Genomic DNA, 22,196 nt, shown 5'->3' with positions numbered 1-22,196 from the left:
TATACGAAATGTATTTAAAAGGGGTAAATCCTTCCCGTAGCCGTATTTTCAAACTTCCGGACGACTTTATACCGCATATATCGACCTATATGTGAATTATCTTAATAAAATTGAGAGAGAACGTGTTTTACTCATAACAGTGTATCTTTGCGAATAAAATTTGGCGAAAACATAACCTAGCCTCTATACAAATATTATCAAAATTTCGAACTTCCAGCTGAATTTACTCAATATAGATTGCTGATTGTAAGCGAGGTACTTTATGAAACACAATGAACATTTTCTTAGTATGAGACATCTTAATAGTATGTGTTATTGGCAAAAGTAGATGAAATAGTGTCGATACTAGTCTAATTTCCATATTTTAATATCAAGTTTTGCTACCATATGAAGGAATTTTCCGAGTTTGGATTCCTGCAAGTTGCAAGAGCATTAACTTTGCGGTTGTACCTGAACTCAGCGCTGCCTTACCAGCTTTGGAATAATTTTTTTATCTGCGACGCGCACCGAAGGATTTTAGGCTATCTATCTTCAAATATAAATACTATTGACTTAGCTGACTTGAACGACTGCCGCATAATTGAATTTATCTATCAAGTAAAAGCAAGTTTAATTAATCAAATTCTTTTTAAGCGACGATCTACCACGTCTTTTCTGAAGGCCCAGAGTCACCCAAATTTTCGTTAATAAAGTGAAAGAAGAGAGAATGTACCTTGCTAAACACAGTTCAGCAGCACGTGTCAATATTCATACATACTTTTTTGAATATTCGAAAAACAAGAGAATGGAATTCAGTTGTCTGAGAATGTTTTAAATCAATCTCAGACGTGGATATGTTAAGCCAAGAATCTGTCAAGCCAAAGATTTGGAAAAGGGCCACTTATTTAATTGTTTACAGAAACATAATGGGTGAACAGAAGTAAAGAAATTACATGGGAATTTGATTTCAATAAAATATGTAAAATAAAATATTCCTAAAGTTTATAAAATAAATCTTTATGCACCTAACCCTTCTCAGCACACTAAATAATAATTTTTATTTAAGCATAACGTAACCGTTATTCATAGTATACAGTTATACATACGTACACTCTAATAACCCTCAACGATAGCACAGAGCATGATGTTGCAGTATGTAGCTAGCAACATGTTGCTGAACTTCAAATGCTGTGCAACTTGCATGAGAGAATCGAACAGAGTGAGAGCGAAAGAGCATGGCAAACGATGCTGCGTAATTATGTTGTGATATCTTCGTTATAACGTTTATTGTTGTAATTTATAAGAGGGCCATATTTAATGCCTGTAAACATGGCTAATGGGCGACTAAGCCGTTTCTACGCATTGGAACAGCGCAGCGTCGCATTAACGTCTGGTCCAACAATTCCACGCCGAAGCAGACGGCCAAACAGGAAAAGTGAAAAGAAATGAATGGCAATATGCAAATTAGAATTGTTCGAATACCGACTTTTGTGGCGTTTGTTGCGTTGCGCTTTTGGATCTTTTGTTTCTTCAGCTTTGTGTTTTTGTTGAAGAGATGTTACGAAGACTATAAAATAATAATAATAATTTTGCATTAAATTAACCATAAGCAACACGACATTAGCAATTTCATAATTCGGAGACAAAAACTGGAAAAAAACTTAAACCAAACGGAAAAAAGGTTTACAAGTTTACAGTTGCAGAGTGCGAAGGCGCGTCTGCGGCCCATTGAAGCGCGCTCTAAACGGATGGTGAGCTAATGCTGGTCTGGCTTGTTAGATAATCGATTAAAGTGATGCCAGCGAACGACCTTATGCTAAGTGGGATGCATTTTAAAACGGAATAGAGGACCGGTCGAGCGGTCGATTCCGCGATGTGCTAATCGCGCTTATGTGACGATTTTCGGTGATACATGTAAAGGTCACACGTGCGTGGTGCGCTTGCGCATAACGGCAATAACGGATGTAAAGCGGCTACAAATTGGTGGATTAATTCAAATGCGAATTGATTCAGTTTGCTGAGAAAGATTTCGATTACCATTTGGTTCACCGACTATAAAAGTGTTAACTGGTTCAGGTTTAGGCATCAGTCAAGCATTTGAACTTGTCAGAGAAAGTGAGGAAGATCGCAACGCCAAAAATTAACGAAAAATACTCAAACATGAAGGCAATCAGTGTCGCATTGGTAGGTATTATGCTCAGGCAGGATGAGCTTATGAACTTATTATCATCAATAACATCAAATTAATAAAAACAATTTTTCACCACACAGTATTTCACCATACTCGCCGTGGTTAGCGCTCAACCAGGCTACAAATATCAACAACCACAAGCCGGACCATCTGCGCCCATTGTACCAGCTGTGAGTCATCAGCATCATCATCATCATCATCATACAGTACCGCAAGCAGGTCCAGCTGCACCCATTTCCAGTCCCATTTCACCACCACCACAACAACCAAGCGCACTCTACTCCCCAGTGCAGTCACCACCATTGCAAACATTCAACCCATCACCATCGATTCCATTGCAACCACCATCACAAGAGATCCATTTGCCAGAACCACAAGCGCCACCACAACAAAACTACTTGCCACCGCTCCAAAACGGTGGAGTGTCATCAATCTCACAGAGCCATCAGCAACAATTTGTGCAACAACAAGTGGTACAACAGCAGGCGCAATACGGTGCTGCGCAACTTAGTCAGCCAATTCAGCCACAACAACAATTCGGTGCTGCGCAACTTAGCCAGCCAATTCAGCCCCAACCACAACAACAGCTGGGTGGCGGTGCTTTCGGCTTCCCCTCCGGCGGTCACGGTGGTTTCCAACAGAACTTCCAATCATTCCAGCAACCACGTCCACAGACTGCCATCATCACTAAGGATATTTACATCCACTCAGCACCCGAAGACCAGGAAGAGACTTTGCTCGGTCAACAATTCGATAATGCCCCAATTCGCAAGAATTATCGCATCGTCTTCATCAAGGCACCAACACACAATATCAAATTGGCCGGCGCAGCTTTGAGACACGCTCAGAATGCTAATGAAGAGAAGACCGTCATCTATGTGTTGTCGAAGAAACCCGACTTGTCCGAGGTGCAACAGCAATTGCAACAGGCTCAAGGTGAACAGAAAACACACAAGCCTGAAGTGTACTTCATCAAGTACAAGACTCAGGAGGAGGCTCAACGCGCCCAACAGGAAATCCAAGCTCAATACGATGCTCTTGGTGGTTCTACGCACATTTCCGATGAGGGTATTGCTCCCCTTACATCCGTCTCTGGTGGTTCTCTGAACTTGGGTGGCAGCATTGGCCAGCAACATTCACATTCGTCCTTCGTGCAGCAGAACTTCCAATCGGCTAGCAACTATAATTTGCCCACCAACAAATACTTGCCCATCAAGAAGAAGTAAATGGGTTCATTGGAACTTGCAAAAATTTACAAAATAATTTAGTTAATAGTTTTTAAGGCACTCACATATTCTCTGACTTGTTCATACATTCTCTCTTCAATCTATGCAATCTATTATGGCTTCTTTTTTCGTTTTCTTCTGAATCATGCGAGCCCCACAATCGTATCATTCATTCGCCATTCACACACAAATAGTTTGTATTAATTTATTGAATGAAATAAAAGAAAATATTTTTTGATTTTATAATTCAGTTGTTTGCTCTTTCATGTGTATATTTTTATTCATCACAGCTCAGGAGAACTTAACCTCCATTTACCATATATCCTTATTCAGGCACTTTCTATTAAAAGTAACGAGTAAAACCTTAAGAGGAATGCAATGAAAATGTTTACCATAATTTACTATGTAAGATATAAGTTTGGGTTCTTTAAAAGTCGCCTTGCAGTTGAGTGCAAGGTAAATTTTATAATTTTGTAAGACTTTTCTACAGCAAACAAAGAAACTATTTGGGTCAATGAAATCTCTATCGGTCTGTTTAAATATGTACAAAATACAAAAAGTTATAAATGTTGTATTATACGCAAACACTGAATTGTTTTTGAAGATTTTCAGGATGTTTTTAACTGTATTGCCAAAGATCTGTGAATTGTATAACACCTTAAATGCATTTCTTTCATAATGAGAGTGTACACGAAACGGTTGAAGCGCATATTGAAAAGCTCAAAGAAGATATTGTTTTCAGCCAAATTTGGTTCAGTCGATGCAATGTGCCCATTTCTGGCTCAATGGGAACCAATAAATAAGCAAAATTTCGGATTTAAGACGAAAAGTCAACGTTTGAAAATAATCAGAAGTTTAAAAATCCAAAACAATTTTTGGTGTGTTTTTTAAATTTGGTTTCAACAAGAAGTTCCAATGCAAAGCATCAATGAATCAGATTTATTGAAGAACACTTCGGTGCATGACAGAAAATTTCACGATTTCTCGTAGCGAATGACGAATATCTATTTGAGATTCGGCTGTGCTGATGACTGGCGGCTCTATAATGACATCCGTCAATTATAATGATGACTATCAATTGTACAAAACTCAATAAAAATCGTAAGTCATACACGCTAAGACCGCAACGCAGCGCACTAAGGTTCAAATATAGCGTACGCTTGAGTTAGCTGGCTTTCTTTTGCAAAGATAAATTCTGACACTTGACTTTCGAAATGATGAATGTGAATTTAATAAGGAATTCTTTAAACATCTGTGAATGGTGTAAATAAATAAAATTTACGTAGAATTCGGGAAATATTAGTTATATTTTTTAATTTGTGATTTGTTTCGTATAACTTCAAGCTATTTTAATCGATCAGATACGATAAAATTATAACCTAACGAAATATGTATGCATGTATGTATGTCACCAACAAATTGCAGTGAAATCTCTAAAAGTAATAAAAACCCGATACATCAGTTGGAAGTAGAACGAAGATATAAAAAAAGCTATTGAAAAATAAACCTTTTAAAAAATTAAATCTTTAAAAGCAAAAAATATATTTTTATTTTTAAATAATAAATTGTCGATGAAGAAAGAAGCTATAAAAAAAAATTTAAAAAAATATTATTTTTGGTAAAAATTCAAAAAAAAAAATATTTTTAAGATAAAATTAAAATTATTTTTTAGAAAAATTTGCTTAAATTTTACGACAAATTAAAAAAATATTACTTTTAAGAAAAATTGAAATTTTTTAAAAGATTAAATTAGATTTTCGAGGAAGAAAGAAGCTATAAAAAATATTTGAAAAAAAATCAGATTATTTTTAAGAAAAGATTAAACATTTGAAATTTTTATTATTTTTTTTTTGCAGAAACAATTATATTTTAGTGTTAAAAAATAAATATATTTCGACGAAATTTGGAAAACTAAATTTAGAAAATAGTAATAACCATATATTGCTACAACAAAGAACCAACAACGTTATAATAAACAAGTTGTGAAAAAATTCTAGTTTTGAAAAGTCCATGACCGATTATAGCTTGCCCTTGAATATAAGAAACTAAACTTGTAGTTTTGCAAGAGTTTTTTGTACTTATTAGATCAGATGTGATAAGAAAATTAAATATACAGAATAGAAGGAAACTGCAATAAAAACATTTCTCATTCTACAAAGTCCTAAATGTGTGCTTAAAAATAAAATAAAGCGCGTTTATCGCGGTGGGTAGAATAAACACAGACAGAAATAATCCCAAAATAAATTGAAACTTTACAATAACTAAAGAACCGCATTTTAACTTGCACGATACGGATGGCGTAAGAATAAACGATAGGAGGAAAATAAAAGTCTAAAAAAGGATTCGTACGGCAAGTGTAAAATATAATCAAATGCGTGTTTCGAGAGCAGAGCGCAAAGAATTACACTCATTTTTAATTGGATATTCATTCATGCCTATCATAAAAAAGTTACGTCAAATGCCATAAAAAATTGATAAAATCTTCGGTTTCACATTCCATACTCAAGTTGTGTCCAAATAAAATCTTAGCTAAGCATTGTTGCAGACTGAGTAGTCGTTTAGCGTTTCGCAGTCAATGCTTAATTTTAATATGATATACATTTATTATGATATACATATGGCAACGTTATGGGAAACATATGTTTTAGAAATGTCATCCATAAAAATATGTTTGAATTATTTCAATTATAATAGATAATACATAAATTTGCGAGGAAAGTTATATCGAAAATGGTAGAAAACCACAAAAGAACCCCGTATTTCAGCGCTAACGAGTCGGAGCACCTATTGCAACTGGTGGAAAAGTATAAAGCTGTCATCGAATGCAAGCGGACGGATATTTGCTCGAACGCTAAGAAAGATGTCGCATGGAAGCGTAAACAAAAATCAGCTGTTACTTAAGCACTGCTTAAGTCTCCCATTTTCAGTACTTAAGCATAACTTAAGTATGGACTGTGAAACCGGGCATTTGTGGTGTTTGTTCTGAAGAATTGTTATAGTTAATAGATGTTTGGTTTCAGAAATTCTATGGCTTTTTTTGTTTAAATCTGTGTATAGGGAGATAGGATAGGGTATTTTCTAAAGAGTTAGATCACGATTGACGTCATTTTTCCTACAAACTTAGTACGAAAACTTTTCGGCTTCACCACCAAAGGCATAAAAGAGGAAGTTCTAAATAGCTAAGAAATAATTCTTAACTTAATTATAAGTAACGTACAATGCGTTATGCTCCAGGCATGTTATACAAGTATGATCTACAGTATACTTGTACAATCTGTACCAAAAGAGTTAAGACACAAACGCTATTAACAAAGAAATTCTGAAATTTTTCGGAACAAATATTTTAAACTCAGCCATTTGGACGCCATTTCCGGTAACCGTTCGGAAAAAAGATAATTCTGCGTTGGCAGGATAACTCAATAAAGGATCATCTAAAGTGAAAAACGCGTATTTTAGTTAAAACCTTAACTTTGAACTTGGACGAAGAAAAAAGAAACTGAAAATTAGATTTACAAAAAAAATGAAAATTTCGCGACTTTTTTTTAAATGTTTGTAATAGAAAAAACTCCTTCGTCCAAGTCTTAAAGAATTGTATCTAAAATTTCATGAAGATCGGTTGAGTAGTTCTCGAGAAATCTCGCCAATCGACTTCAAAAACGTAGTTTCGAGAAAAGCGCATTTAGAGGCGGCTCATTTAGCCTAGCTAGCCTCGAGCGCATAAGTTCTCAATGCTGTATCTCAGAAACTGTTACTCGGATCAACTTGAAAATTTGTTACAATATTATAGCGGTGTTGTAGAATTTAACAAGAGAATTAAAAAAAAACAATTTTTTTGATCATTCATTTTATGTATCGAATTGAGCAAGAAAGCTCAGTTGCTTCTTTCACACGTAAGTTTTTTGTCAAGAAAACAGCTGTGCGTAAATCCAACTGTTAGAAAAGTGGCAAATCGAAGGCAATAAAGAGTTTTTATACATCTAACCAATCCATTCAAATTGTGTCAATAATATAAACACAAAGATGAAATAAGATGTTAAACATGGCTTTTGTGTGGCTCAGAATCTTCCAACAATCACACCAAAAGCAAGCAGATAAAATCAAAATTATTTGTTGATTAATGGCTAGAGGACATTAGTTGTGTCAAAACAACAGTTATATGGTATGGAAATAACGTCAAAAGATATTTGAAACCACATTAGTGCTTATTGTAAAACAAATATTCAAAATTGAAACACAAAATCGATAAATAATATAATAGTTAGTCGAAATAATCGTTTGGCGCAATAAGCGTTGGCGTATTATGGTTTCGTTGTTATTTTTGTTGGTGTTGTACACTGCCGTTAGTTTCATTCAATTTGCTATTTATGTATTTACCTTTTTAGCTGTTTTGCCTACTTCTAAAGTTTGGTGCTGTTGACAGGCAGTCACTCATTGCTTTTAACTATCGTTGCGTATTTTAACCGCTGAGCGGCTTAGCTTACGTCTTATTCGTCTTTATACGCCAACGCCGGCAACAGTGTTTTCTTTACGATTACGTCGGAATTGTATTTCTACGCAAGTTTATTGCATTATTTTGGCTACTCCCTTTGCACACGTTCGCAATATCACACAAAACATTTGTAGCGTAAAGGTTACAAAGACATCATAAAATGTGGAATTTTTAAAACCCGCAATTTCAATAAATATTCATATTTGCCGTAAGTATATAGGGCGAATTGAGTAGCTGAGTGATGACGCGATTTTGCTGTGTGACACTAAAATACTATAATTTTATAAACTGTAAAATAAGGAAGTTTGGTGACAGCAATTATTGTTAGGGGAAAAAACTTTTAGTTGTTAAGAAATGTGATGAAAACATTTAAGTTATGGATTTTTTCGCACCGGATTACACTTTTATAGAAAGTACAGTTATAGCTTTCAGGAGAGTGAGGTGAAAACTTCCGATTCTGTAATGGCTTAGACTAGGACTCTCGAGTGAATAAACAAATTTGATGATTTTGTGGATTTAATATTTGATATATATCTTATTTAGATGCTGATCACCTTTGACGCGTTATAATCATCGACTGGGGTGAGCTGCCGTCCCTTCTTCTTCTTAGTTTTTCAAGTTTCGGCTCATTTTTGGAGTGTTTCAAAGTCACAATTATACATAAATCCACGTCTCGTAACCAGAAATTATACATTTGATGAATATTATCTCTTATTCAAACATATCTTAACGGCTTTCTCGGCATCGTTTTTGTAAAAGGTTCAGGTCTTTTGGTATGAGTCTAGTATTGATACGCTTCTTACCCAAAGATTCATGAATATGTTTTGAGTCCATCCATAATATACATATATAGAAGTACTCTGCTATGTACCTGATGCCAAGACGATGATTTTCAACAACTGTTTCTTTAACTATTTCTATGTTTTCTTCAATAAAAACGATGGATTATCGCTGTCTTCACGACTTTCACAGTATTCTTTGTGGTCTGTGTTCGGGATGAAGTAAACTAAAGGGTGACTCATTTAGATGTTCTCTACATTTTTTAAGAAAAACCACAGAAACTTCAAATTTAATGGAAAATGTTTATTATCTTTCGAAAGAACATTCTTTTGGCATTTATTTTTTGAAGATTATCTCTTTCAAACCTTGGCCGCGGCTACGTCTCAGATGATTCATCTGTTGAGTACGATTTTTGATGACTCGTTCGAGCATTTCGACTGGTAACTAGCAATGGCATGCGCTATGTTTTGCTGAAAGGCCTGAATCGAAGCGGGATTGTGCGCATGTACTTCAGACTTTGCTTATCCCCACAGAAAAAAGTCTAACAGTGTGATATCACACTAACTTGGAACGTAAAATTATCTGTTCACCGAACTGTTCTCTCAATAAATCCATTGATATTTCAGGCATTGAATAGTCGGTTATGATGGCTCAACAACGTTCATCATTGAAGGTTACCTTCTCACCGCCATCATTTTTGAGGAACTGATGATTTGACCGACACAGAAACTATACCCAACCGTTGTTTCTTCTTAATGAAATGGCATCTCTTGAACTTCCTCAGGTTGCTCTTTGTTCCAAAGGCGTAAATTTTGAAATTGACCTTGAAATGGCCCTCATCGCTGAACAAAATTTGGCTCGATAACGTCGGATCTTTTTCAAGATCCCAAAGAGTGAAGCGATGTCGCTTGGGAAGGTCGAGGGGCTTCAGTTCTTTCATAAGCTATATATTATATTATACGCTTTTAATTTAAGATCTCGACGTAAAATGCGCCAAGTCGTTCCATGCGTCAGTTCGAGTTGCTGCGAAAGGCGCCGAATCGACTCTACACGGTCTTTGTGTGCACTCTCAGCTACGATAGCTATACTTTCTCCACTGAGTGCTGGACGTGGTCAATTCGATCGAATATTATTCCATAATGAAAGCTGGGTCTCAAGATGGATGATGATATTGAGAATAGTACACTCAGTAAGCCCTATTATGCTGACCATAAGTTGAGCGAAGCGCGCGAAACACATTACTCGTATTTACAGAACGTGAATTTTCCTAATAAAGTTGAACGACGTAAGTCTTTCCACGATGAAATGCCAAACAATACTCAACAGAAATAACATGACAGCTTGACACGACTCACCCGCGATCTGTCAAAAGAAGACTATTGAAAAATATATCTCTATTTCGATCAACCGTTATTTTAAACAGGAAAAGCATTTTTGATTTGACTGATCGTGGTAGCACTCGTTTTGGATCGCGATTGCTTCCTTTAAACGTGGAGAACTTGCTACTCAAAGCAGAGTTTCCCCCTTTGAAACTTTACAAGTCAAGTTAATTTAATTAAAATCATAAGCCAGATTTAACTATTTTGTTGACCTTTTATTGTGCGATAAATTAGTTTATAAAAAAACCTGCAATCAAGACAATCTGTCAATCAATTGAGAAAAAAACTGTGAAACTAATTTTATCATAAACTTGACGTTGGTGGATTAGCCAACCAGAGTTGCCAGGAAACGCCTGTCTCGCACTGCACCCAACAATTAAGTAAATGAACAGTTTTATTTGCCATTACTTGTGTTCACCCAATACTCCAACGAATTACATAATACTGCCAAAGTCAATTTATTTTGAAGTTACATATGTACATATACATATAGCCTGCCAACCAAAACAACTCCTTAGTATTTGTTACCACACGTCAGCCATCAGCTAAGCCTTTCTTGCGCGAAGCAAATTTTTAACTTTATGGCAATGTTTAAGAGGTGTTATGTATGAATTTTCGGTGTCATTTTTATATTCCTCAGTTACGCTCAGATTATTCACAGTCATCACTGCCAGCTACTGACAGTCGGTTTTAGGCGCTCGCCAGCCACAGCATACATACAAACATATGCATATATTGACGCCAACTTCCTTATGGCACTCTTAAGTCGTTGAGGTGTGACATTGACCCATTGTATGGACTTAGCCGCAACTTGTCGCGACCACAATGCAAATTTCGCTGCCGAAAAGCGTAGCATGTATACGACACGACAGCCGAACATTCCGCACGAAACGATTTTTCAAAAGTTCAACCGGTGAGTTGAAGTCTTGTTGTTGCTGTTTGCATCTTTGTAGCTTTTTTATTATTTAAAGATAAGTTTTAAAACAAAGCACCAAAATTAACTGAAGTAACCGAAAACTTACCTAAAATATGTCGTTTGGAGGTAGCGATGCACAAATACAGTTGTTGCGGGGGAATATCGCATTACCGTAATAGGGGTTTCTTAACATTTTTGTCCGATTCGATATACTTAATTGTTTCGCTAACGACTTGATTTTAGTTTTACCATTTCCATACGACTAATATTTAAAAGCTTTGTTTTTAATGAGACGCTAATTAAGTGGTCTAGTCTTTCAATCGCCAAATGAGGAACATCAGTTCCATTATGTGCTGATATATTGATATTATGCTCAAATAGTAACAAAGTGTTCGAAACCGGAGTAAAATCGCGCAAGCATGAGGTGGTTGAACTATTGTATGACCTCCAGAAAACTGAAAATTTGAAAAAGTATTCTTAATAATTTTACTGCGGTTTGTTTATGAGACGTCTTTCTAGAACATGAATCTTGTTTTTATTTTTACGGAAGATCGACAAGTTGAATATAAAAGTTGTTTTAAACAATACTTTGTTTTTATTGTGCATAATTTTTCAAAAGAGGTCAACCTTGATAATATTATCTTATATATCAGGACGAGTACACGAAGATATTCGACTATACACCCTTGGTGTTCATTATACATTGAACAGGGTATATTAAGTTTGTCAAGAAATTTGTAACAGCCAGAAGGATACGGCCCACAAACCACATCAAACCGTTTTTTTCTGGATGAAATGGCAGCCCTCGGATCTTTTCATTCCAAATGGCTCATCGCTGAAAAAAATTTGGCTTGAAAAGGTCGGATCTTCTTGGAACTTGGAACACATAAACGAAGTGATGTTCAATTTTTTTTGTACTTTGTACGCTTGCAATTTAAGATCTTGATGAGCAAAACACATTCTTTACAGAACATTTGTAATAAAATTGTACGATTTGTAAACGGAGATCTAAGATAAAATGCTAAACAGTACTGTACAAAATAATATGACAGTTTCATACGAATCACGCGTGATCTGTTAAAAAAGGCTATTGAAAAAAGTACCTCTACTTGAATCACCTGTGACCTGTCATGGAAACCGATCGTTTGGAATCAAGTGCTTGCAATTTTTTTTTTTCATTTAACGATATGTCTTTACGAACCAGTTACTCTCCAAAGCAATAATACAATGTCCGAAGAAATTGTTCAGGTCGGATAACATTGGTGGCTTGCGTGGCATTCTTCCCCTTTTTTTATGCAAAAATTTCAAAATATAGCGAATTTCTTCAATATTTTCACTCATTTTTGAACAACTGTAACTAAATGTAGCTTATAGTCTCCCTTTCCAATGCTATATGGTATGACACAATGTGATTGGTAGCACTGGAGATATACGACTGCATCGACATTTATTGACAAAATACGAAAAGACTTTTTCGACTACCCAATATTGTAGATATTATAAAGAACAAAAAGTTTGTTTACCATCCTGATCAGTTTTATATATGTATACAACTCGATATGTATAAAAGACGAAAAAAGGCAAAAGGGTACAAATTCCATGCGTATCTTTGACTACTTACAATTGTTGCCACTTTTACAGGTTTTCCATCGGATAAACTGAGCGAATACTTTTCATTCTTGCCTAAGCATACAAAAAGTGAGTTTAATCTAAAATTTTTTGGTAAAAATGATTTAGTTTTAGTATAATAATAAAAATTTATTAGTTAATAAAGGCTTAACATAGAGCGAAACTTTATTGGAAAAATAATAGCTCAAGTTGATATTTCTCTCCTTATTGTTTCTTTGATGGTCCAATATTTTAATTTCCAAAAATTATTTAAAAGAAAATTGAATTAAAGATCTCAGTTCACATATATAAACGCATCCATTTTTTGATTCATTTGCAGCTGCAGCATCGCCTTAAGACAGGTCAGTCAGTAGCGCTCTGGTATTCAGCCAATTTCTTTCTCTCTTTTTTTCTTTCCCTCTTTATCTTTTATTTTATAAGCACGCTTCAACCTGTTATTATTTTGATAATTTCATATAGGTGTAATGTTGTTGTTGTTATATTTTACTATCGATGAATGTTTCAAGACTTTGACATTTCGACATTTTCATCTTAAACATCTCTCCTCCATCCGCGCTTGCTCAACACAATGCTAATTTCTCCGTGTCGAAATTCGGCGTTCGACCATAAATTATGGCATATCAAATTTGGAGGTAAACAAATAAACTGGTTTGAACTTTTTTAAAAAATATAAAAATATAATTTTATTTCTTTTATTTCATTTATGCACAATGAAGCGCTGTGTGACGGCGGCTTTTCTATTTAACATACATATTTACAAGAAATAGTAGAAAAAGTGGCAAAACGCATATTTATTACATAACAACTTACAACTACATACATATGTGTAGATATGTATATTTATAATTTAGTTGGCATTCGGCGCTTCGGGCCTTGACGATCGACTAGCGGCGGATGGCCGGCTGCGGCAGCAGTGAGGCGCTCAGTTATTATATATGAGTATATATGTATAAAGACATAACGATACAAATTAAATTAAAAGTAAATAACAAAAATATAGTAAGGAAAACGAAAACTAAATAAATAAATCAACAAAAGAATATTTTGCCGAAAATATCAATTAACAAATTAGACAACAACAAACAACGCATTGTGTTCAAAGCTTTTAAAAGCATAATGACACAAATACAAGAAATTTATAACAATAACAACAAAATTAATTAACAGACTTTATCAACAGAAAAGGCAAAAATTGAAAAATAACGAAAATCAACTCTGATTTGATTCGCCTGCATTCGGCGATGCAAGCGAGCATAATCGTGCATAAAATTGTTGGAGCGAATATAAACGAGTGTGTGTATATGTGTGTGTAATGTTGTTTCTTTGTGTGTGTGTGAGATTTTTTTGTTGATATTGTGAGCTTGTATGTCTTGTGTTTGTGTGCGTGTGTTTTGTTTTTGTGAGTCTTTGTTTTCTTTTGTTGTGCCGTAAAATCGCTTTCAGTCGATTAATTTAATCTCGCTAAAAATTTTAATTAACTAAATTTAAAGTCGTGTAATTGGGGGCAAATATTTGCCTAAACTGCCACCTTCACTGCTGCTGCTGCTGGCACTGCTGCTGCTAGCGCTGCTGCTGCTGCTACTCGATGCACTGGAGCTGCTGATGCTGCCGCCGGCGCTTGCGCCACGTGGATCCAGCGATCCTATCACTGAGGTTACCGGTGCGATGCCCTCGTCGGAGACCTGTGTAGTGCCACCTAATTGATCGTATTGCTCTGGAAAGTGAAAATTCAATTAAAGTGTGGCTTGAAATGTGATAATTTAATGAAAACAAATGATGTGATTGTGATGTTCTTAGAGGATCATTTTGAAGAGAGTATAATAAGAAATATGAGATAATAAGAAGCGATTCTTTGGATGAAATAAGAAGGTTAGGTTGTAGCGACGGGCTGTCATGGCATATATAGACCTACTAGTCCTCAGTAATGCCGGAGGTTCAGTTTAATTTGAGCCGATATATTCGTCATACAGGAAGGTGTTGACTTTTTGTGAACTTCAAGGGAAACTGGGTATCTAATTTTCATACAACATCTAGTCGCTTGAACTGCAAAGCTCCTAGACGATCTTTAGGCAATGTTGCACGTAAGCATAGGAGGTGTTCCAGCATGTCTTTTAGACCTACTTCCAAGCACTATATGCATGTATTGTCGTTACTTCTGCCCATCCGGCTCGCATGTGACCAGTCATAAGGCTAACAGCCGTCCCGCAACTCTTTTGATACCGTGTGAGTAAAAAGCATGATCATTTTTCATCAGTGCACTTGCTATGCATTGCATTCTACATGGCTCTAAGACATTCCATCACGTCCTGATCCGTCTGTCAACCTTTTCGGAAATTTCATTGTATATAGTTTTTCCACCAGTCCAGGGCTGTATGGAAGCTCAACTGGTCGCAGCTTCGGCTACAAGGTCATACTAAAGACTTTAACCTGGTACCACGGGGAGCAGTAGCCCCTGGAGTTCGCTCCAGTCTGCTCATTGGGTTTGGCCCTTTGTGGAGATTCGTGGTGGCTGTGGTTAAAACCCAAATCGGCAGAGGTTTTAGATGGGACTCGAGCCCTACCAAGGTGGCGGATGGCGCTTTTGGCAATCCCATCAGCTATTTCGTTATTTATAAGTAGACACTATATCCACTTCCTCCATGCTTCTAAAGACAAAGTAGTGTTAATAAATTAGTACTTTTTCCAATACTAACGAACTAAGAAAGTAAAGTGGACAATAGTTGCCAAAATTTTCATAAAGCAACAAAGTGTCCAAGGTCAATTGATCTAAATATTAAATTTCGAAAAAAAGATTTGCTTTTTGACTCAATTAAAGGACTCTCAAAAATGCTTCTAATTGATTTACTTTCATTTTACTAATAAAAGTCAAAAGCTTATTGAAGCAAATAACATAAATTCATTACTGAACTAATAATTCGGAAAGAATCATAAAACTTTCATTTACATAATACTCTTTTTTACTTATTCAAATGTGGACGTGAAGTCAATAAAATCTGATTGCGTGGAATCTGACCTCGTTTAATAGTCGTTAAAAGAATATATTCGTGTCATAATAATAAAAAGTCCGAAGAACTTCCAACGACCTTGAGCATCCATTCCAAAGCACGATTGTTTCAGTCAGCGGGGAAACAAGTGCCTTCGACCTATGCCAATAATAACAAAAGCGCTTGCATACATAATATTTATAGGTACATCAGAAGTGCCGCGCCGCAGATTTGCATACAAATTTAGGAAAGACTAACAAATTTACATAAAACTCTTGAGATGGTGGATGGATAGAGAGCGTTGGCAGCGCCATTAAATGCCGAGATTGTGCAACTAAATCAAAGCAACTTCAAGAAAACTGAATAAAACAACAAAGGCAATCAAACAACATATTGTTGTTGTTGGTGTTGCTAGGTGTGAAAATGATTCATCATATCAGCGTTGATTGGCAAATTTTCGATGACGTTCTCCGCCATTAGACGGCGCATTGAATTTGCATAACAAATGTCGCAGAACAGGAAATAAAAGGCAAAAAGCAATAAACTTTTCGAAGTCAAATATTTCGCAGCGCGCGCTTGATTCGCAGCGGAAACACAACCTGTTGCCAATCTACATAGAAAAAAACTATGGTGATTGTGACCTACCTTGGATGGTGCGCTGTGCATGTTGCGCTTCCTCTTGTGTGCGATACTTGATGAAGTAGACTTCCGGTTTGCTGGGCTGTTTGGGCGCTGCCTCCTGGTAGGCCGCCTCCAAGTCGAGTGGGTCCGGTTTGCGTGTGAGCACATAGATGATGGTCTTCTCCTCGGTGGGCGCTTGATTGATACGCAATGCCGCAGCGCTTGGTTTTGGTGATGGCGCCTTAATGAAAACGATACGGTAGTGCTTGCGTGGTGGTGGTGGTGGCAACACTGGTCGTTGGTAGCGTTCCTCTTGCTCTTCGGGCGCAACATGCACATAGATGTCCTTGGTGACTAGCGATGATGGTGCTGGTCCGAAGCTGCCACCGCCTTGTTGGTATTGTTGTTGTGGGTAGGTGGCAAAGGCGGGTTGCTGCACTGGTAGATGACTGGGTTGGAAGTTAGACTGAAATTGTGGCTGATAGTAGTTATTTGGTGTGGCAACGCTTGGCACTGGCGCTGGCGCTGGTGCGCTGATAAGCGATTGTGTCAATTTGGTGTTTTGCAGCGCTTGTTGTAGGAAACTTGGTGTTTGTTGTGCGCTTGAAGTACTGCTAATACCAGGCAATTTTATTTGGAAGCTGTTTTGTTGATTCTGATAGCTGCTCTGTTGGTTCTGGTAGCTGCTTTGCTGGTTCTGGTAGCTGTAGCCCTGTGGCTTTGCGTACGCCGACGCAAGCAGGCAGAGTGTCTGAAATGGTGAAAAGTGGCGAGTTTTGCATTAGAGCTTGGTTAAAAACGCTTTTTGGTAGCGAAGAGTTATGAGTGGGTTGTACCTGGTGGAATCACTGAAATCTATTTGATTTATAAGTTTTATTTCAGTCAATTCATTATTTGTTTAGAAGCCATTTAGTGTCGCCGTGTCACAGTATTTTTTACAATGGAAAAAATTTAATATTGTGCAGTGATGAAATTCTTATTTTTGGAAGGTGTAGCACAAAAAGAAGTTCACGAACGAATGTTAAAATTTTGGGTTTTAGAAAGCTGTGTGCACAATGTGTGCCGCATTCGCTAACAATGGAACAAAAACACATTCGAATGCAATTTTCTCAGAAACATTTAGAGCATTTTAAAAAGGATAAAGTCAATTTTGTGCATCGATTCATCGCAATGGATGAAACTTGGGTCTATTACCATGATCCTGAATCAAAACAAGTGGCTAAAGAATAGTGTGAACCTGCCTGTTCGGCTTCGAAACGAGTTCGTGTCCGTAAATCGGCCAAGAAGGTGGTGGCATCAGTTTTTTGGGATGTGAATTGGGAATTTTGTTTGCGGATTACAAGCAAACTGGTAAAACAACTAATCCTGAATATTATTGCGACCTTTTGAACAAGTTGAAGAAAAAAATTCGTGAAAAAGTAGCCGGTTTGCAGAAGAAAAAAATCCTTTTTCATCAGGTCAATGCACCGTGTCACAAGAGCATTTTGACAATGGATAAAATCCATGAATTAAAGTTCGAATTGTTGGAGCATTCACCCTATTCACCACATTTGGCCCCCATCGACTTTCGTTTGTTTCCAGAATTCAAAAATATATGCATGGCAAGCGTTTTTCATCAAATGAAGAGGTCATAACAGCCGTTGAAGCTTATTAAGCAGATCTCCCTGATTCTCACTTCAGGGAGATTGTACTGAATATTTTGAATAATAAAATTGTGTTTTTCTTATCAAATGACAAAACTTATTGAATAACCTAATATTCTCCAAACGGTTGTGATAAACCTGACCTTTTCTCGTTAGGCGATACACCACACCGGTGCAGCACCAAATGAAACCTACTTATTGCTGCTAATTTGAGCAATAGCCCAAGAGTTCCTTAAGAGGTCAGTAAATTTGACCGAACTATCGAAGGAATAAACTCGAATAAAAATGAAAATTTAACTTAGAAAACTATAATTCGAATATACATATGTATATGTTAGAAATTATTTTAAGAAATTTTTTTTTTTTAATTTTCAAAAAAAATATTATAAAATAATACTTCATTTCCGGAGAAATGTATTTTGCAAGATGATTTAAAAAAAATTCAATTAATCATGACATCAAATTTTTGATTTTGAAAAGGTAAATTAATTAAATTAAAATATAATATTAAAAAACTAAAATTTTTGACATTATTCTCAGAGAGAAAAAGATATAATGAATAATTAAATGTTTTTAATTTTCTTATATACAAGTAAAATATATTTTTTTTTCTTTAAAAAGCAGTTGATTAAAATATTTTTTGACTTTTATATATTTTTTTGTATACTTTAAGAGGGTCAAGGCATTTCTATAAAAGTGTTTTGGCAACATTAATATATTAACTCTTTTTAGTGAATGTAACATATCCATTTTGTAATCCTTTTTGTCCTTTTCGCTTTGTTTTTCAAATCTCACTATTTCAACACACCATTCCAGTTGCACTCAGTTTATACTCCATAATTTAAGGCATAATTTGTTTAGACACTAACTCAAACTCTTCTTTTAACACACTTAAAATTTTTTTTTTTTTGAACTTACAATAAAAGCGCGCATTTTTTCCACTGCACAAATCAATTTTAGTTTAAAACCTATGCGTCACAATTTTCAACACAACCGACCACTGGACCAATTGACAAGCAGAAATCAACTAAATGCTAATCAGTTGAACGCCAATCTTTTATATCACAGTCAAAAATTAAAGCAACAACAACGTCTTCGACACACAAGATACGCTAAAACAACAACAACAATATATGCGAAGTACAGATGTTGGCCAAAAAGCTAAGCGCGTCACGTAGTTTGGCCAATGCAGCGGGAGATGAAGTCGCAGATGGCGCTCAAAGCGCGCAGATCCAGAGTGCGATGCAAAGTACCTAAAATGAGCGCCAAAAATTGCAGAGTAAAGAAGTAGTAAAAAGCAGAGTAACAAAGAAGAAGAAGAATAAGAAATGCAGATGACGCTTTGCAACTGTGCGCGCGCGAAAAAGCTCATTTAACAAGCGCTGCTGAAGACTTTAGCAAAGCGCCAGCAGTTTGCGTGAGTATTTGTGATAATTTACCGTATAAATACATAAGTACTTATGTTTGAGTGTTGGCGGTAATGTAATGTAAACAAATTAAGGCTACCGCTGCAACTCGCTGCCGCCGGAAGTCCAATTGCCAAACCAAAGAGTGCTGGCGCATTGGATGCGCTGCGCTGAGTGAAATGACAAACATTTGAGTTGATTAATTTTCCCACTTTAAGTGCGTTGAGAAGCGCCTCTTCCCCGGAACACGTATGCAATTATCGCCTTGAAAAGCCAATCTGCTGTTGCCAAGTTCGCTTATGCAACCGCCCGCCATGCGCTGGTTGCGGCTGTATCGAATTTAATTGCACCGACTGTGATTATTTTCAACTTTGCATGCTTACGCCCGCTTTCGAGAGGATCGTCGCGATCAACACTGCTTGAGCGCCTAAATTCCAGCGTTGCTTCACCGTAGGGCGCCCAAGGCGTACAACGCGTTTGCCCACTGGGTGTCCGGCGCAGTGCAAACCTTTTACAATCAAGTACTTTATAATGAGCGGAGTGGCGTTGGTTTCGTAAATGAGGCGGAACGATCAGCATATTTTGATACGGAAATTGATGCCAAGTGCAAACCGTCCAGTGGGTTTTCGTTGACTTCAATGAATGGCCGCAGACATGCCCTGCTCTCCTGAGGTGTAAATGCTCAACGGCATTCAATTTAGGTTTTGTTTTTTTTTGTTTTGTTGCTGGTGTTGCTGCGCAAATATATAAAAAAATTATAAATTGAGCATATCAGTCTATGACATAATCGGCTGATTTAGGGTAACGACTTGTCGGAGATGAATTGCACTCGAAGGCGGTCTCTTTCGCATACTTAAGATTTTAACACCTTAAACTTGATTCGAGCTTTAGAGATATTGCATAACGTTAATAATTTTACGAATATGATTAATAATTAATAATATATTTGTAATTACAGGGCAAATTTCGAAACGATTAAAGCTTATAGCTGGAGTTAAATGAAAAATTTTAAACTCTCATTTTATTTAATTTTTTTTTAAGAAGAGCGTTGTATGTCTCGAAGTATATTTTCGTAGGTATTCGGTTCTCAAACGATCAAGTGGGAGGGTTATTAGTATCAACCACGGATAGGTTGCGCTGAATTCGAATTATTGCCAATGATTACATAAGAATGGGTTACTTTATTCGATTTTGTCAATATAGTAACGGGACTGGTGGATGAAACTTTGACCTATTTACTCATATTATGGTAGCCTCCACCTTACGGTTGAAAAGTTATATTGAAATAACATTGTCTAAAGCTACAAAAGCACTCATGGTGTGCATATGCCTGGTCAGTGGTTCTTGGCGATGAAAGCCAAGTATGATCAGGTGGCTGTATACCATGATCGTGAGGCCTATCGTTACAATTGGAGAGGGCATTTAAGGTCTTCAATAGGTCAATAGATAGTTCTTCAAATATCGAAGGTGCAAAGACTGGTCAGCATCTGCACCACTGTGGCAATGCTGAGCAAGAGTGATTCGACACTTGATCTACTACTGACGGCTCGAAGACACCGGAGAGCATTGAAGCACACATTGCGGAACCGAATACCTAGCTTCCCATATCTATGGGATTTTTTTCGATTCCATTTTTCAAGCAAAAGGCTTTTCTATAAGTCAGTATGCAGAAACTAATATCCAACGCAACTATCGTAACCAGCGTTGCGCTATACTCAGCGATAGTCAAGCGACACTAAAAGTGATCTCAGTCTATGAAATTAAATCGCTATTAATGGAAGAGTGTATAAAAAGACTGAACCGCCTATAATAAAGGGGTAACCGACAACAAGCTGTTCGACGAACTCGCCCGAATTCCAAATTCCGACTCCTCTTCCGTTCTACACCACTAGACCCTAGGTTGCGGTGCAAACCTTATCTTATTTATATTTAATTATATTCTTGGCCCATTTAGAATGGTAAATTTAATAAAATATAAACAATAATTTAAGTCTTTCGCGGGATAGAAAGATGAATATTTTCATTTTATGACTTATAAGTAAGGCTCTTAAAAGTTTTAACAATTGTTTTACAAAGTATGAGGAGCGAATGCCGCCATTCGCAGTTCTCTGCATAACGTGAGCGCTAAGAACCACTCCTGGACTGAAAAGGCGCCAACAAACCAACAATATACCACATATTCTCACGATTTATTTAGAAGAGAAGACTTAACTAAAAGAGGTTATACTAAAAGAGTATGAAATGGATCATGGAGACGGAGCCGGCATCTATTTCTCGAGACCGAATCACAGGAGACCCATCAAGCTGCGGGTATACAAGCTGAAGATGAAGATGATCAATATGTACGTTGACACCCAGGCTATAAAATCACGTTGGATTACGTCAGAGAATATAAATGCATATAAATATACTGGATTCCAGGCCGCAAAGAAATTTCGAGAAACGAAGCAGCTAATGTGATTGTGAAAAGTGCCATCCGTCAGGCTACCGAATCAGTACAGGATATACAGAGGTCACTAAAAAGAGACACAATGAAATTTTCGAAAGAGCTGAAAAAAGGATCGGGGTGAGATGGAATGTTTTAAGAACTTATAGAGTCACGGTCGCCGGCCGGAGTATGGTTATTGGTCTAATGACAGGCCACAGAACCTACATGTATCATGTAAGCCGGATGGGCATAAGTAAAGACGATACATGCGGAAAGTGCAGGGAAGTAGGCATGAGAGACACTGAAACACCCTGTATGTTTCTGCCAGTCTTATCTAACACTCATTTTAGATACCTAAGAGATTCTTAGTTCAAATAACTAGATAAGATAACAAAATTGGATATAAATTTATATTTAATTTAACTAAAACTCCACCTTACATTACTAAGGGTCAGTGGGTCTAGGTGTAGCGTGACAGCCGGCTAGTACGACATAACCTATTCTTCGAAATCTCCTCGCCGTGTT

At 36.6% G+C, this 22,196-nt stretch overlaps 2 protein-coding genes across 2 annotated transcripts; one reads left to right on the top strand and one right to left on the bottom strand.

Moving 5' to 3' along the window:
* Window positions 1–2,139: 2,139 nt before the first annotated feature.
* LOC126751366 (putative uncharacterized protein DDB_G0268364) lies at window positions 2,140–3,396 on the top strand. The gene is made up of 2 exons (XM_050461571.1): window positions 2,140–2,163; window positions 2,251–3,396. The coding sequence occupies exons 1-2, from the start codon at window positions 2,140–2,142 to the stop codon at window positions 3,394–3,396; spliced, it is 1,170 nt and encodes a 389-aa protein (XP_050317528.1).
* A 10,378-nt stretch (window positions 3,397–13,774) lies between these two features.
* On the bottom strand, window positions 13,775–18,770 carry LOC126762969 (probable LIM domain-containing serine/threonine-protein kinase DDB_G0286997). Its single transcript, XM_050480118.1, has 3 exons — window positions 18,756–18,770; window positions 16,219–16,945; window positions 13,775–14,303 (listed from the first exon to the last, which is right to left on the bottom strand). Exons 1-3 carry the CDS (start codon window positions 18,768–18,770, stop codon window positions 14,074–14,076), a joined length of 972 nt encoding a protein of 323 aa, XP_050336075.1. The 3' UTR covers window positions 13,775–14,073.
* Between the last annotated feature and the right edge of the window lie 3,426 nt (window positions 18,771–22,196).

The sequence above is a fragment of the Bactrocera neohumeralis genome, chromosome 2 (assembly GCF_024586455.1).
Source record: "Bactrocera neohumeralis isolate Rockhampton chromosome 2, APGP_CSIRO_Bneo_wtdbg2-racon-allhic-juicebox.fasta_v2, whole genome shotgun sequence".
NCBI lineage: Eukaryota > Metazoa > Arthropoda > Insecta > Diptera > Tephritidae > Bactrocera > Bactrocera neohumeralis.
This window is presented reverse-complemented; position numbering and strand designations above follow the sequence as displayed.

Coding starts and splice junctions, on each gene's coding strand:
- LOC126751366 (XM_050461571.1), top strand. CDS start 2,140: ATGAAGGCAATCAGTGTCGCATTG. Junction 2,164..2,250: donor AGGCAATCAGTGTCGCATTG/GTAGGTATTATG, acceptor TTCACCACACAG/TATTTCACCATACTCGCCGT.
- LOC126762969 (XM_050480118.1), bottom strand. Junction 14,304..16,218: donor TGCACAGCGCACCATCCAAG/GTAGGTCACAAT, acceptor TTCACTTTCCAG/AGCAATACGATCAATTAGGT.